Below are 15,484 nucleotides of genomic sequence, written 5' to 3'. Positions count from 1 at the left end.
AAATACTGAAGCAATACACACAAACAAAAAAAAGTTTCCTTCAACTTGCAGCTAAATGCTTGGTTACCAAATGCCACTGGCACATTTTGATGTGAAAAGACATACCTTCCAATGCATACAATAGATATGAGATGACTGATACATGATGAAAAAAATTTCAGCAATGAACGATACTTGTCCTTTATTCCTGCATTCAGGGGGGGGGGGGGGAGAAAAACAATCCATTACACTTCCGCAGAGAAGGGAGAATGCCAACTGTAAATATGATTCCATAACAAAAACTAAGAAGAAACGCAAACATATTTGTATTTTCTTTTGAGAAATCCGGATCTATGTACTGACTAGAAGACGATGGATTTTTTCCCTTTTGCCATTCTTTCTACTGAAAGTACAAATGTCATTAGTTTGAAATGGCTTAAACACAATTATTAAGGGTAAATTTCAATTTTCAACTAGAGCTCTTCATGCTCCCCTTTCAGTAAAAAGAATGCCCAAAATATGGTTACTGTGGTTGGCAGTTTTCCAATGGTCAGCAGAAGGGTGTTGCATTCTATTAATAAATAAATAAAACTAGTTGAGCCCAATATCACATTTATGTTCTTTCTTTAGATAATAAATTTTTTAAAACAAGTAGAATGTGCAAAAACAAAATCCATCCACAGCATACAAACTCCAGAACAAAAACAATAAACCAACAGAGCCGAAGATAAACAATGAATAAAAATTCACATGGAGGTATTCCAAATGGTCCATTGCTTGCTGCATTTACACAAAGTTGGGCAGTCAAGCATGAAACATTCGAGTCCAAGGGAGCCACTTGTACTCATAAAACAAGAGATTATCTCTGAACCCCCTGACTCCCAGTTTACCTAGAGCTGTCATGGGTAAGGGATCACTAGGCAACCCAAGTATTTGGCCCACTACGCAGAAATGCTCTGTTTCAAAATTAACTTATTTGAATATTGAACAACAAGAAGGAAGATCAAACTTCTCAAAAAATGATAATTGAATATCTAAAGCATTTGGCGACTTATGTTTTCACAATGACAGAGACCTGACAATTTGTGAATCTCAGAATGATGGAAACCAATACACAGTGGTGACTGACAACGTTCAAATACAAATTGGATTAGATTTGACAACGACACCAAACATATTGCTCACATATTACTCGCCCCTTAGCGACTCCTTTCTATAACAAAGGCCTCTACATACAGGGGTTGAGTATAGGGAAAGCAGATGTCATTTCTGCTTCAGTGGCAAAATTCCAACTCGCAAGTGTTAAAAAAACAACTGAAATCCAGGTATCACAAATTTAGAATATCTCTGAAGGCTATACAGCGCATCCAAATACCAACTGGTGATAATACAATAATTGCAATTAACAATTAACAGATCGCAGAAGTAAGACACAAATTGTTGGCCAAATTAAAACCCAATTAAACAACCACATTATTCCTGCTTCATTTCAAGCTCTGACCAGCCGGCTTGGTAAATCCAGGATGACATGGCCAAAAGATACTTGACAAAATTTACACAGCCTAATTAACCCAGATTTTGATGAAAGCATCTGTCAGGAATTTTTTTTAATTGTTAATTGGCTCATTCACTCCAAAGGATCCCTGGTTGTAGTCTAATAAACCCACAATTTATGAAAAGATTGCTACAAAAAGTGGGTGGGAAATTTATGTGAGTGCAATTTGAAGCACCACACAACTAAGTATGCAACAAGCTCCACACAACTAGATAAATAGAAACAAACAAATCAGCCTAACCTAACTGTTAGAATATATAGTGATATATGTTATTTTTTGTGTTGAGTGAGGGTACTCTGGTCGTATTGTATTTTATATATTTGCTGATGTTTTAGGTTTATCAAAGGAACCAAGAAGTATACGTTTAATAATAGCAGTCTTCTCTTTGTTCATTCTCTCTCTCTCTAGCCCTAATCAAAGTTTTCCATACTTTTACGCTTCAACATGGCATCAGAGCGTCGATTCAACCTTGTCAAAATGCTCTTCAGTCACTCGCGATTCCTTTGAGGTGACAATGACGTGTTGACGTCATCTTTCGTACGATGACGACAACATGACATCACAAACTGTACAGACGAAGTAACCCCTTATTGGTCGTCTCCCTCTTCTGATCTCAATGGTGATTTTTGTGAATTTTTTTGAAACCATCTGGTGTGAGTTTCTATTTTTGAAAGATTTTCGAGTTAATGGTATCGTATTTCTGATTTGCTATAAAGCTCCTTAAGTAGACTCTTTTGATTGTTGAAACCTCTTCCTTGGGACCGAAATAGCCCTAGGAGGCTATCCTTGAGTCTGTTTTTGCTTCATGTTGCTGCCGGGTTGAGACTTCACCTTCTGTTGCTAAGTCTATTCTCGATTGTTGCGTTCTACTTTGGGCCAGGGTTCTTCCACATCTGATTAACCCTTGTCCTTTTCTACCTTGATCTCTAACAGTAGTGACCGATGACCTCCTTGGGGTAATTTTCCTGGCAGCACTAGTTCTCATGAATCCCATACTGGTTCACGTGGTTCTCGTGGTGGTCGTTATTCTCATGATTCTCATGGTGGCAGTGGACGTGGTACTGGTGTTGTATCTCGTGGTGATCGAAAATGTACTCATTGTGGTTCCTTGGGTCATTCTAAACCTCTGTGTTGGCAGAAGTATGGTAAACCTGATCATATGAATCAGGTTATGGATGCTTCATCCTCTCCGTCAACTTTAGTTCCCTCTGGACTAAGTGCTTCCCTAACTGATTCTAATGATGCACTCACCACCTAGATTAGTAAGCTTACTGAGATAGAGCTAGTCAATTCTCGTACTACTATTCCTTCATCTTCTACTGCTACCTTAGCTAGCTCAGGTAATATTGCATGTATGGCTCAATCCCCTTAACCTTGACTTTTAGACTTCGGCACTAGTTCTAATATTTCTGGTAATTCCTCTCTTTTTCATACTCTTCGTCCTATTACCCGTAATATTATACTCGCTGATGGATCCTCCCAACCTGTTAGTGACCAAGGCACTCTTCAACCCACTTCATCTCTCTCCTTACCCTCTAGTCTTTATGTTTCGTCCTTTCTTTTTAATTTGCTTTCTGTTAGTCAATTAACTAAAGTTCTACATTGTTCTGTAACCTTTTCTCCCTCTTCTTGTGTTTTATAAGACCTCCAAACCAAGAAGATGATTGGTTCGGGGCATTAGAAGAACGGCTTATATTTTTTGGACACTACTAGTTCTCCTCCTTCTAGTTTTGTTGTTCTGTGTGCAACAGTGTCTCCCTTGCAATGGCATTTCCGTATGGGTCACCCATAAGTTAGTTATTCTGGATTTAAGCCATTTGTCTCAACTTGAATGTGAAGCATGTCAACTCGGCAAGCATCACCGTAGTTCTTTTTCTAGTCGTAGTGTTAGTCGTGTGTCAACGTCATTTGATTTAGTCCATACAGACATATGGGGTCTTTCTCACACTCCCACTGGTAATCGTTTTTTTTATTTTGTTATTTTTGTGGATGATTATTCTTGGATGACTTAGTTGTTTTTATTACGGCAGCAATCTGACTTTCCCCAAATAATTTCTAAGTTTTATAATGAAATATTTACTCAGTTTGGGAAATGCATTAAGATATTTTTGTCTGATAATGCCTTAGAATATATGCAATCTATTGTGAATGTTTTTTGTGATGCTCATGGTATTATCCATCAAACTAGTTGTGCTCATACATCACAGCAAAATGGTGTTGCTAAGCGGAAACACCGACATTTGCTAGATGTTGCCCAGACCTTGATGTTTAATATGCATATTCCCAAACAATTTTAGAGTGATGTTGTGCTTACTGCATGTTCCCTTATTAACCGCATGCCCGCCGTTGTTTTACATAATCAGTCTCCCTTCTCTCAATTATACCCCAATTGTTCTCTGTTTCCTCTTCATCCTCGTGCTTTTGGTTAGCCTTTGTCCATGTCCTGGATCCAAGGTTGTATAAATTAACTCCCCATGCTCGAAAATGTGTTTTTGCCAGCTATTCCCATACACAGAAAGGTTATCAGTGTTATCACCCTTAGTCTCATCAGTCTTTACTAGTGTCGATGTTACCTTTTTAGAATCCACCTATTTTTTCTCCTCGCCTAGTCAGCAATTGTCAGGGGATCTTATCTCTTGTCATGAGGAGGAGACATCCGTTCCAACTGCTACTCTTCCGGTGCCCTTTGTTCCCCCGTCATCTTCCATCGGTTTAGATTCTTCTCCGTCATCTCCTCTACAGGTTTATCAGTGGTCCCAAGCCCGTTGACTGGTTTCTTATGGCCCAGCTACTTCATCTTCTGTATTTGAGGTTCCTACCCCTCCTCTACCTATGCCATCTGATGATGATTTACCTACTGCATTGCACCAAGATAAACGTATTTGTACTTAGCATCCTATTTCTAATTTTGTTTCTTATGCTCGTCTTTCCTCTAGTTTTCACTCTTTTGCATATAACTTGTCTCATCTTTCTATTCCATCTCATCAACCGGCTATATCGATGTCGGGTTGGAAACATACTATGGATGAGAAAATGAGTGCTCTTCATTAGAATCAGACTTGGGAACTTACACCTATTCCTTCTAGGAAACTTGTTATTGGTTATCATTGGATTTAGACTGTTAAGTATCTTCTTGATGGTACTGTTGAGCAGCTTAAAGCCCGTCTCGTGGCCAAAGGTTATACTTAAACCTATGGCATTGATTATCTTGATACCTCCCCTGTGGCTCGCCTTAATTCTATTAGGATTCTTCTCTCTGTTGTAGTTAGTCAGTCTTAGCCTTTATATTAGCTTGACATAAAGTATGCCTTTCTTCATGGCGATCTCAACGAGGATGTCTATATGGATCAGCCCCCTGACTATGTTGTTCCTAGTCATGTGCATATGGTCTGTCAATTACGGAAGGTTTTGTATGGTCTCAAACAATCTCCTCGTGCTTGGTTTGATCGCTTCAGTACCGTTGTGCTTGCATATGGTTTCCACCGTTCCACTTCTGATCACTCTGTTTTATTCGCAACTCATCTACTAGGGTTATTGTTCTCATTGTTTATGTAGGCAACATCATCATCTCTAACAGTGACTCCGCCGGTATTGCTGATCTGAAGCTTTATTTGGGTAAGCAATTTCACACAAAGGACTTGGGTAATCTGCAACATTTTCTTGGGATTGGGACGGGGTTTGTTTCTTTCTCAACGCAAGTATGTTCTTGATCTTTTTGTTAAGGTTGGTCTTCGGGGCACTCGTCCTAGTGATATACTCTTATGGACTCGGTTAAACTTGATGGTGAGACTAGAGAGTTGTTTCTTGATATTGGTCGGTATTTGTCATTTAGTTGGGAAGTTGATTTATCTTACTATGCATGCCCCTCGTCAACCACATTTTGATGGTGTGTGTCATATCTTGCATTATCTCAAACGTGCTCTAGGTCGAGGCTAATTTATTATCCTTCTTCCTTGACTAACACTAGCATTAGTGATGCTAATTGGGCCATCAGTTAGACTAACCGTCGTTCTACATTTGGATATTGCAGCTTGTTGGAGGTAATCTTGTTACTTGGCGTGGCAAGAAACAGCCAGTTGTTGCTTGTTCAAGTGTTGAAGCTGAGCGTCATGCTATGGCACATACCACTTCTAAGATGTTATGGGTTTGTTCTCTTCTGCAAGATTTTGGTATTCATGTTCCAACTCCTATGAGCAAGAGCTGTGACAATCAAGCTGCTATTTTCATTGCTAATAACACCGTGTTTCATGAGTGTACAAAGCATATTGAAATTGATTGTCATTTTATATGAGATTTGTTGTTGCATCAACGACTTATGACACCATATGTTCGCTCTGATGATCAAGTAGGAGAGGGAGGAGGAAAAAGAGGCAGAAATGTGCAAAAGCTCAAGAAAAGAAAAGGACAAAAGAGAAGAGAATGTGACATTGAGGGAGCAAGAGAAAGAAAGCAGCAACATTAAGGCTGTGTTTTGTTATGTTCCTAACACATTTCCACCCACTGATTTGAGTGTGATGTTTGTTTTGAACTTTCAAATTATAATTCTACACCCACTTTTGAAAACTCCTTTCCAAGGTGGGAAAATTTGGCTTAACCTGGACGTCCGACCGATTAACCAGAACGATGTTCGGTTTTTTTTTTTTTTTTTTTTTTGGCACCTATTATTTTTATATTGTAAATAAAAGATAATTTCGGAATTTTTAAAATTTTTATATGAGCTTTGAATAGAAATTTTGGTTGTGTGTTTAGTTATGAGTTGTAAGTTTTTTAATCAAATAACTTTTCTAATTTCAAAAACTCAAAACTCCCTCCAAAACTCAATTCAAAACTCATAATCAAACAAATTTTCCACACTCAAATCATAATTCCAAAACTCACAAATTCAAAATGCAATTCTATTCTCAAATCATATTTAGAAAACTCTACCAACCGCTACCTAATTTTTTCCTCTGATCCAGACAACCCTCATCTTTCAAGTTAGGATTATATAATAAAAAGACCCTACCCCGGTATCCTCTTGCTCGTGTCAAGACCTCACAAGACCACGTGCTGTCTCACTAAGCCAGCCATGTGCAAACATCTTGCCAATTAGTGATGTTAACACTCCACACATTTTTATTTTTGTTTTGATCGACAACAAAAGGAATATTATTACAGTCCTCTTCACATAAAAATAAATTAAAAAAACACCACCAAGCCTAACAAATAAACAAACCAGGCATCACAAATAGCTCTCCAATCTCTGTATATCAAAAGGCATGGAATCCTTTCAACGCAAGTGAAACTGAAGCCCAAAATGATGCCAAGTAACACACTCTATCCTACAATGGCTTTGTGCCAACAAACTTGTCCTTAAATATCCTTGCATTCCTTTCCAACCAAATTATTGGATAGCTTGATATACGTTATTGGCCCATTTCCTAACAGCTTAAGATTTTGGAATAATTGGTGACTTAACATGGTATCAAAACACCACACTTGCCACAGCTGCCACAAGGCAGGTGCCATTCTTTTATCAGAGTTCCCTAGGATGGGAGTTTACAGGGGAAATTACTCGGAGGTGAAAATTGAGCACAAGATTATTATCATTCAGATTGATGAAGCGTCAAGAGGGGAGCTAGTAGAGATCATTGAAAGGAACCGAATATGAAGTTTCTCTTTGAAGATTGATCTAGGAGGAGTTTTTTGGGCAATGCAATCTCTGAGAGAAGAATGGGGGAAAATCAAGGATGAAAGATTTTTCGGCAAATACAGTAGCAAATCAACAGTATTTTGTTTACAGAGGTTCAGCAACAAGAGAGGAATCTTCATAGAGTTATCAAAATGGAATTCAGGGGGAAAATGCAGTAACATAGTGATTCCAGCAGGAATTAATGGTTCTAGTTGGGAAGAAACTGTTCAGATGCTTGGAAGAATTATTAATAGAGATTTCAATGATAAGACGACGGAGGGGGATATGAGGAAAATGCTTAGGGAAGGGGAGAGTCAGAGAGGGAGTTTGATGAATGGGGCTCAAAGAAGTTCTTCTCATGTTGATCAGGATGAATGTCAGGAATCACGGATAAACAGAGTACGTTGACTTATTCAGAGCTGAATCATCAAAACAAGAGATTATCTAATGATTTGGATATGGGTCAAGTTGTGATCTATACTAGAAGTGATTTTTTCATCAGCTGGGATCAAATTGAGAAGGAAGTGAGCAAATATCTTCAGCAAATTATTGTTCTTTGTCCGTTCAAGTTAAACCGAGCTATGTTCTTTGCTAAAAACAGTGAGGAGGCGGAATCCTTTGGCCAATATGGTTAGCACTTCTTTGATGAAGGAATTGTAGTGACAGTGGAGAAATGGATGGGAGATAAGCACAGTTCTTCGGAGGTTATTGCATCGTATGCAGGTTGGATTGCTGTTTGTGATCTACCCTTCAATTTGTGGAATCAAGTGACTTTCAAGTTGATTGGAAAAAAGTGTGGACGTTTACTGGAGATTGATCGAAGAACCAAAACATTTGATAACCTGTTTGAAGCAAGACTGAAGGCAAGAGGCTCTGATTGTGGCTTTTTGCCAGCAAGAATGGAGTTGGAGATTGCTGGGATCTCTATTCAAATTCGCATTAAGCCATTGTCAAGATCTGTTAGGAAGATGGGCAATGGATTTTCCGGCAAGATTTCTCAGGCAGATCCAACAGTGGAGGTGGGGAAGACGAAACGCTGGAGGAGATGGGCAGGACACGCAGCATATACAATAAAGGGAAACAGTAGGATGTCAAAGGATCAGAGATGGAGATGGAATCGAGGTGTCGAAGGAACTTGAATCAAACGAGATGTTATCTGAGAATGCGGAAGACGTTAGAAGGGAGGACAAGGATTTTATTGGGCTAAATAAGTTTCACAGTCAGAGCCCAAATGATCTTTGAACGTCAAATGGGCTTGGCAAATTTTCAGCCCATGGCTTTGCAAAGGGGCCAGAGTTAGAAGTTGGGCCAAGATTAGAAATGAGCCCATTGTTATTATAGAAGAAGGGGATTAGCACAATGGCCCATTATTAAGACAAGAGGGTCAATCTTCTCAAACCCAGGCTTTCATCCAAAGGGGTAATGGCAGATCATGATATTTCACAGATTAGGGCTTCTTGTTCGCCTGATACACTTGATGGAGGAAGAAGAAGGTCGATGGGTGGTGCGAGGCCTAGCGAAGCACTGGGTGATAGGCAAAAGATCTCTGAGGTCCCAAAATCAGTCCTCAACGAATCTGAAATTCATTTGGGCTTAGCAAACATTGTCGACAGATCAAAGGATGATGCTCTGTTATGCGGAATATTGATGGTTGAGCATGAGGTAGGAGGAGAGGCTGCGATACTCGATGATGAGGTCATTGGGAGAGATCAGCTAGTGGAGGATGTGGAGGAAGGAAAGTACAATACCCATGAGGCGTTACAAGCTCTTGAAGGCTACAGGTCAATTTACAGCTCAGACGAGTCAACATTTCCAAAAGATGAAGATGATAATAACTAACTGTTAGAGGAGGATTTTGATCCCAAATTGAATTGGCTTTTCTAGGATGATGAGATTCTGCCACCTTCTTGCGCAAGATTCACTGAGGTCCTAGACAGTGAGAAGGCCTTCAACTCTGAAAAGATTGAGCATGCAGAGAAAAGGTTTAAGATTCACATTCTTCCAGTTCTAAGCACACTGTGAGGCCTAAGGGTGAGAAAGTCTTTGACTCTTGTGAAAAAGTATGCTGACTCTTTTGACAGCGACAATATGAACTCTTCACTTCCTAATCATCTTTAGTGTATTCAATCTGAGTCAGTTCTTGGGTCCTTTTTTCTTACATCCTAGTAGAGTGTTTTCTACAAAGAATGATAATTTTCTTCAGTTATCTGCAAGTAGGTCCTCTACTAGTGATGGGTCGAACCCACAGGCGATTAACATGGATAACCATAGGAATGATCTTCCAATGGAAGTGTCTACTAATCATAGGCTTCAGAAAAGCAATGTTCTTGGGAATGGTGGTGATGAATCTGAGATGTGGTTGAGGAAAATGAGCAAGTATGTGCCTTTCCCTTTGGAGGAGGGAAAAGTGCCTCACTTTGTACAATTGCTTGACACTCTTGGTCTGTCACTAGTTAGGAACAATGGAATGAAGCCTAGGTCTAGGAGTGTGGGGTTTGCATCTCAGGGGGTAGTAGTCATAGAAGTTTGGGGCTTAGAAAAGGGATGAGGAAACTAAGGAATCTTGAAAGTGGCATCAATTATGAGGGTCTGGGGAAGAGACAAGGGGTGATGCTGGTTGTCGATGAAAATTTTGAATTGGAATGTTAAGAGGGCTGCAGTCCCGTAGGAAAAGGATAGTAAGTAATTAAAGAGTTTTTGAAAGTTCATCAACCATATATACTGATGTTTCAATAGACGACGAATGAGGATTGTTCATTAGGAGTGTTTGGAGAACCCGGTTTAAGAGATGGGTTGTTTTACCTTCTAGTGGGAGATCGCGAGGAATTTTGATTATATGATACAAAATAGTTGTATTGGAATGTGAGATAGTTGTTGGGGTTTCTTCATTGTCCATTAGATTTGGGAACTGGGATAACAAGAAATGTTGGTTGACAGGGGTTTATGGTCCCAACAAGCCTAGTAGTTGTCAAGCACGATGGGAGGAGTTGTCGGGTTTATTTGGGCTGTGTTCTCCTAATTGGTGTGTGGGTGGGGATTTCAATGTGGTTCGACTTAGTTCGGAAAAACTCAATAGGGTTTCCACAAATAGGAGTATGTGGGACTTTGATTCTTTTATAAGGGCGTGTGATTTGATTGATCTTCCCATAAGTAATGCTCGGTTCACGTGGCCTAATCTTCAGGAGAATCTTATGTGCTGTAGGTTGGACAGATTTCTTTATACTTTAGGGTGAGAGGAGTTGTTTCTGGATATAAGGCAAGAGGCAGGGCCAAGAGTTTGTTACATCACTCTACAAAATTCTAACAAAGGTGCTTTCTAAGAGACTTTGGGTGGTCCTTGGGGAAACCATTTCTTCTACACACGGTGCCTTCGTGTAGGGAAGGCAGATATTGGATGTTGTCTTAGTGGCAAATGAGGTAGTTAAGGAGTATAGGGGATTACATGAGGAGGGTGTTGTTTTTAAGGTTAATTTTGAAAAAGCATATGACCAAGTTGATTCGGGCTTTGTGGATTTCGTTTTGGAAAGGAAAGGGTTTGAATCCAGGTGGAGAGGTGGATTTGGGGGTGCTTGTCGTCATGCACTATGTCAGTCATTGTGAATGGCAAGGCTGGGGATCCTTTATCACCATTTTTGTTTATTCTAGTCGCTGATGTGTTGGGTCGGATTATTGACAAAGCTAGGGATAAGGATGTGGTGTCATTGAGGGTTTTGTGGTGTGAAGAGATAGGATTGGAGTCACTCATTTGCAATTTGCGAATGATACTATATTTTTCTCATCAGAGGAGGAAAGTAAAGTAAGTAGTTTGCTAAAGATTTTGAGAATTTTTGAAATTGTATCGGGTCTCAAGGTCAATCATAGCAAAAGTAGTGTTGTGGGTATTAATCTGGGAGATAAGTATGTGCAAAGGGTGGGGGATATGTTGGGATGTTCCATTGAATCCTTTCCTCTCAAATACTTGAGGCTTCCATGGGAGGAGATCCTGAATTGACGTCCTTTTGGGAGCCTATTCTTGTCAAAATTGGGAAAAGATTGGAGAGATGGAAGCGAGCTTTGTTGTGTAGAAGGAGACGATATACTCTGGTACAATCTGTATTAGGCTCTGTTCCTATTTCTTTCCCCTATTCAAAATTCCGATTAGCATTGTGAGGAATATTGAGAAATTGATAAGAGATTTTCTTTGAGAAGGGTGTGAAGAGGGTAAAAGGATTCATTCCAATAATAAATAATTGTATCACCTACATACTGTAAATGAGGCATGCAAATCTTGTCCATCCAATAACAAACCTATCAACTAATCCAACCTCCCTAGCTCTATCACATCTACCACCAAGATAAACAGGGAGACAAAAAAAAAAGATGAAGAAGAAGACAATGGGTCAACTTATCTCAGACCTCGAGATGCCCTAAAGGTTTTCCCCGTCTTTCTATTGACAATGATTGATAAATCACAAAGCTAAAAAAACAAAACAATCCAAATTTAATAGACACTACCCAATTATGAAAAACAAAGTACATAAACAAAAGAGCATAAATTCTAATAATCTAAAGGGTAAATATCACTTAATATATTGACCGATTCTCACTTTGCCCCTTAAGCTTTAAATTTTCCCAATTGAGCACTTACACAATTTGACTTTTTGTATGTATAATCACTTTGGAAAATCCATGGAAATCTCACCCACTTAGCTTACGGAAATTTCACTTTGTATTGACCAAATAGGCCCCAAGGCAATCCAAGGAATTTTCAAAAAAGAATTGGCCTTAGATGTATGCTATACTATAACTAATTTATCGACATTATACAAACTATAACTAAAAATACATACTGATATCTTCCCACCATATTTTGACATAATAGAGCATTTTAAAAACTACAAGATTGACCACACCACGTCATACTCATTCATCAACCTCCTACCATCATCTTATGATCCCCACCCCCCTCCCTTCCAACTTGTCCACAAACTTGCCACACAAACACCATAGTGACCCCACCATCACTAACTCAACTACCAGAAAACCCCTAACCCACTGGTTTTTCTCCCTCACCTCTATGCTTAGTCTATAACTAATTGGAATACATCAACAATCATAAACCTCTGCTAAACATTCCCAACCAACTTGTACCACCTCTACCTTGTGCATACACCTCACTCCACCCCACCCCCAAACTCAGGCACCATCACCATCACCATCACCATCACTATATCACAACCGCCAACTGCACATGCCCTCTTCTCCCTCCACAAAACCACCACACCTCCACCCCACCATCAAATCCAAGAAACATTACCACCACAACACTCCACTATCCATGCCTCTCCATCTCTTGCCCGGGTCCAGCAATCCACTACCTCTACCCTCCACTGCCACACCCATCAAACCAATAATTGCCACCAAAACTAAAAACCACAACGCTCAGAACACTCAGAGTACATATATATGGAGAGAGAGAGAGAGAGAGAGTAATTACATTCACAAAACCCATCCACTAGTCCACCAGCATCAGCACCCAAGCCACCACCACAAACCCAAAGCGGCTGCCAGCAAAATCAGCCCCACATTGCCACTTAAACCACCCCCGCATCTCAATTAAACACCCCTACCCCACCACATGCACACCCCACTCCAAATCTAACATTATTTTGTATAACATTGCTACATACATTTACTGATCTAGATCAAATATACTATTATGATGATGATGATGACAACTCAACTCAACCAGCCATGGGGTTGGCTGCATGAATCTTATATTAACATCGGCAATAATTCAAGTGAAACCACAACATATACATATATAGTAAGTGATCAAGTTCAAATAATTATTCCACATGCAGTTAATTAAGGCCAGCAGCCCCACCTCATTCTCCCTATGGAGGGTTTGTGGCATTTGCCTAGGTTTGATTCATAAAAAGGTGGGAGGAGGGTTGTCCCCACCCAAACACCTTCCATGCACATCTTAAGAAAGGATATCCTTATTGCATGAAATAAAAACAATCGTACATCAACGATCTCAAGAATTAGAAACTTTCAGCCACATCAATTATACAAATATAGAGGGGGGAGAAAAAAAAGGAGCTTGTCATGTTACCATTATTTATAAATTGTTTCATGGAAATCTCATACTCTACAAGACCACGCACAAGTATACACCAGCCAAGGGCAATATACCGGTCGTCTTTCCTTCTTATGATGCCGGCAAGATTTGTTGCAAGAGCTTGGAAAATAATTTCATCTTGAAAAAGCCAATTAAAAAGTATCATTGCTTGGTTACCATGCTTTGATTCCTTGTGTTTCAATGACTGGGGAAAAATTAAAAAACAAAAGAGGATATCAATGACAAATTATAAACAAAATTTAAAGAAACTGATATTATTAAAAACAAATAGGCATAAACTACGAGTGAATAAAGAAGGGAGGGACTTGCAACAGGTAAAAGGATTGGGAAAAGAATGGGTGCAGTGCTGTGACGGAGTAGAAATTTTAATCCCCATAAACCCAGAGAAAGAGACAAGGAAAAAGGGAGAGAGAGAGAGAGAGAGAGAGTTCACAGCAATGCAAAAGGATAAAAAGAAATTTCCAAATTATATTGGTATAGTACATCAATTAAAATGACTTTTAAATTGAAATGAGAAATGGGTTTTTTTTTTTTTTTTTTCAGAATTCCATCACGCCATTAAAATGGTAATATGAAATTAAATTTTCTTCTTGATATTTAATTAACTTGAAATAGAAAGGACAAAAAAGAATGAATTCTGAAAGTTGATGTACATGCTGAGTAATGGGAACGAGGATTTCATCCAAAGACTCCTCCCTCTGAGCTGCTTCTCTAACGTAGGTGTGAAGAATCCACAGTGATTCTTCCAAAGTAACTGCAATAATGCAATAATACCAAGTTAAGATTATTTCATAACTTGAATAACATACAAGAACAAATTCAAAGTTTTAATAATTGTCTGTCCAAATTTCAGTAAACTTGTCTTTCTTCAAAAGTTGTAAAGATCACTCAAGATTATTTGCTGTCTCGCGCTCTCTCTCTCTCTGAAATGTTTTGGCTTTGAAAAACGTACCAAATGAGCCTCTTTTGGGAGGAGAGTGGAGTCGAGAAATAGCGTCTTGAAGCTTCTTGGGACGGGCACTGAGCAGAGTGCTCATCACTCGACCAAGCGTCGCTGATACCATCGAGTTGGAGTTGGAGTTGGAGTTGGAGTTGGAGTCTGTTGATGGCCAGAGAACCTGCTCGTCTTCCATTGGTGAGAACAGTCTGGAATCGATCAACCCTAGCTTTAGGGGGTTCAATTCGAAGCTAATCGAGTCAGATTGGGATATATTGGAACAACAGCAACAGCAGGGGATAGATTAATTGAAATTTGAAACTAACGAAAGCAAGGCAAGCAGTCAAAACTGGTTGAAACTAGGGTAGGGTTTTTATTCTGGCAAGTCGTAAGCTTTCCATACCACATGCCGGTGCAAACCGAACTTGTTTTATGGGGATTTTTCCAAATTAAGGTAAAATAGTAATTTATTTTTTAAATTAGGCTTAGTTTAAATGGAATTTTTAAATTAAGCTAATACGTTATTATAAACTACCCTTTTTGTGGCCCTCTCATGAAAAATTTATAAAATCATAAAAGCGTAGTTATAAACCACGCTTTTAATTAAGAAAGCGTAGTTACAAACCACGCATTTAAGGAAATTTGATTTATACATAAAGCGTTGTTAGGAATCACGCTTTTAAGTAAATTTTATTTTTTTCAGAAAACGTGGCTGCGAACCACGCTTTTACTGTTGCTATTAGTGTTGTTAAGCCACAATGTAAAAACGTGTTTTCAAAACACGTTTGCAATGAAAAATCAAAACCAGCACTCGCACTCTTCTTTCTCACACTCACTCTCACTCTCTCTCTATAACACACACCCACAACACTCACTCTCTCTCTCTCTCTTTGTGACACACACCCATAACACTCACACACTCATATCAAACATATATAATTTTTAATATATATAAATTTTATTTTATAAAATTAAGACCAATATTAAATATATATATATATAATAATAATTTATAATAACAAATAATAATCAACTATATAATTTTTGTAAATATAAATCATTTGTATATAATTTTTATCTTTCGAGTGGTTAGAAATAATTTTTTACAAATTAAATTGAAACAACTATATGTATGTATATAACATGTCCAAAAGTTAAAATAATAATTATTTTTTACCCTTAAATGATAATTATTTTTTATTTTTTATTTCTTAACC

General features: G+C 38.7%; 1 protein-coding gene across 8 annotated transcripts in view; it reads right to left on the bottom strand.

Annotated features, from left to right (window-relative positions):
* Nucleotides 1-14,718, bottom strand: part of LOC114263496 (uncharacterized) — a 70,077-nt gene extending 55,359 nt beyond the window's left edge. For 2 of the 8 annotated variants that reach the window (XM_082898279.1, XM_082898280.1), the window contains exons 1-4: nucleotides 14,283-14,713; nucleotides 13,984-14,084; nucleotides 13,304-13,514; nucleotides 106-187 (exon numbers count right to left, since the gene is read on the bottom strand). In XM_082898279.1, the coding sequence (XP_082754405.1) occupies nucleotides 106-187; nucleotides 13,304-13,514; nucleotides 13,984-14,084; nucleotides 14,283-14,463 (575 nt within the window). In that variant the 5' untranslated portion in view covers nucleotides 14,464-14,713. Of the gene's footprint in view, nucleotides 1-105; nucleotides 188-13,303; nucleotides 13,515-13,983; nucleotides 14,085-14,282 lie in introns of all 8 variants that reach the window. The other 6 variants (XM_082898278.1, XM_082898284.1, XM_082898277.1 and 3 more) reach the window with 5 other exon arrangements.
* Nucleotides 14,719-15,484: the final 766 nt, after the last annotated feature.

This window comes from Camellia sinensis, chromosome 12 (genome assembly GCF_055761805.1).
Source record: "Camellia sinensis isolate YWXY chromosome 12, ASM5576180v1, whole genome shotgun sequence".
In the NCBI taxonomy this organism is placed as follows: Eukaryota; Viridiplantae; Streptophyta; class Magnoliopsida; order Ericales; family Theaceae; genus Camellia; species Camellia sinensis.
Note: the sequence above shows the minus strand (reverse complement) of the source record. Positions and strands in the feature narration are given on the sequence as shown.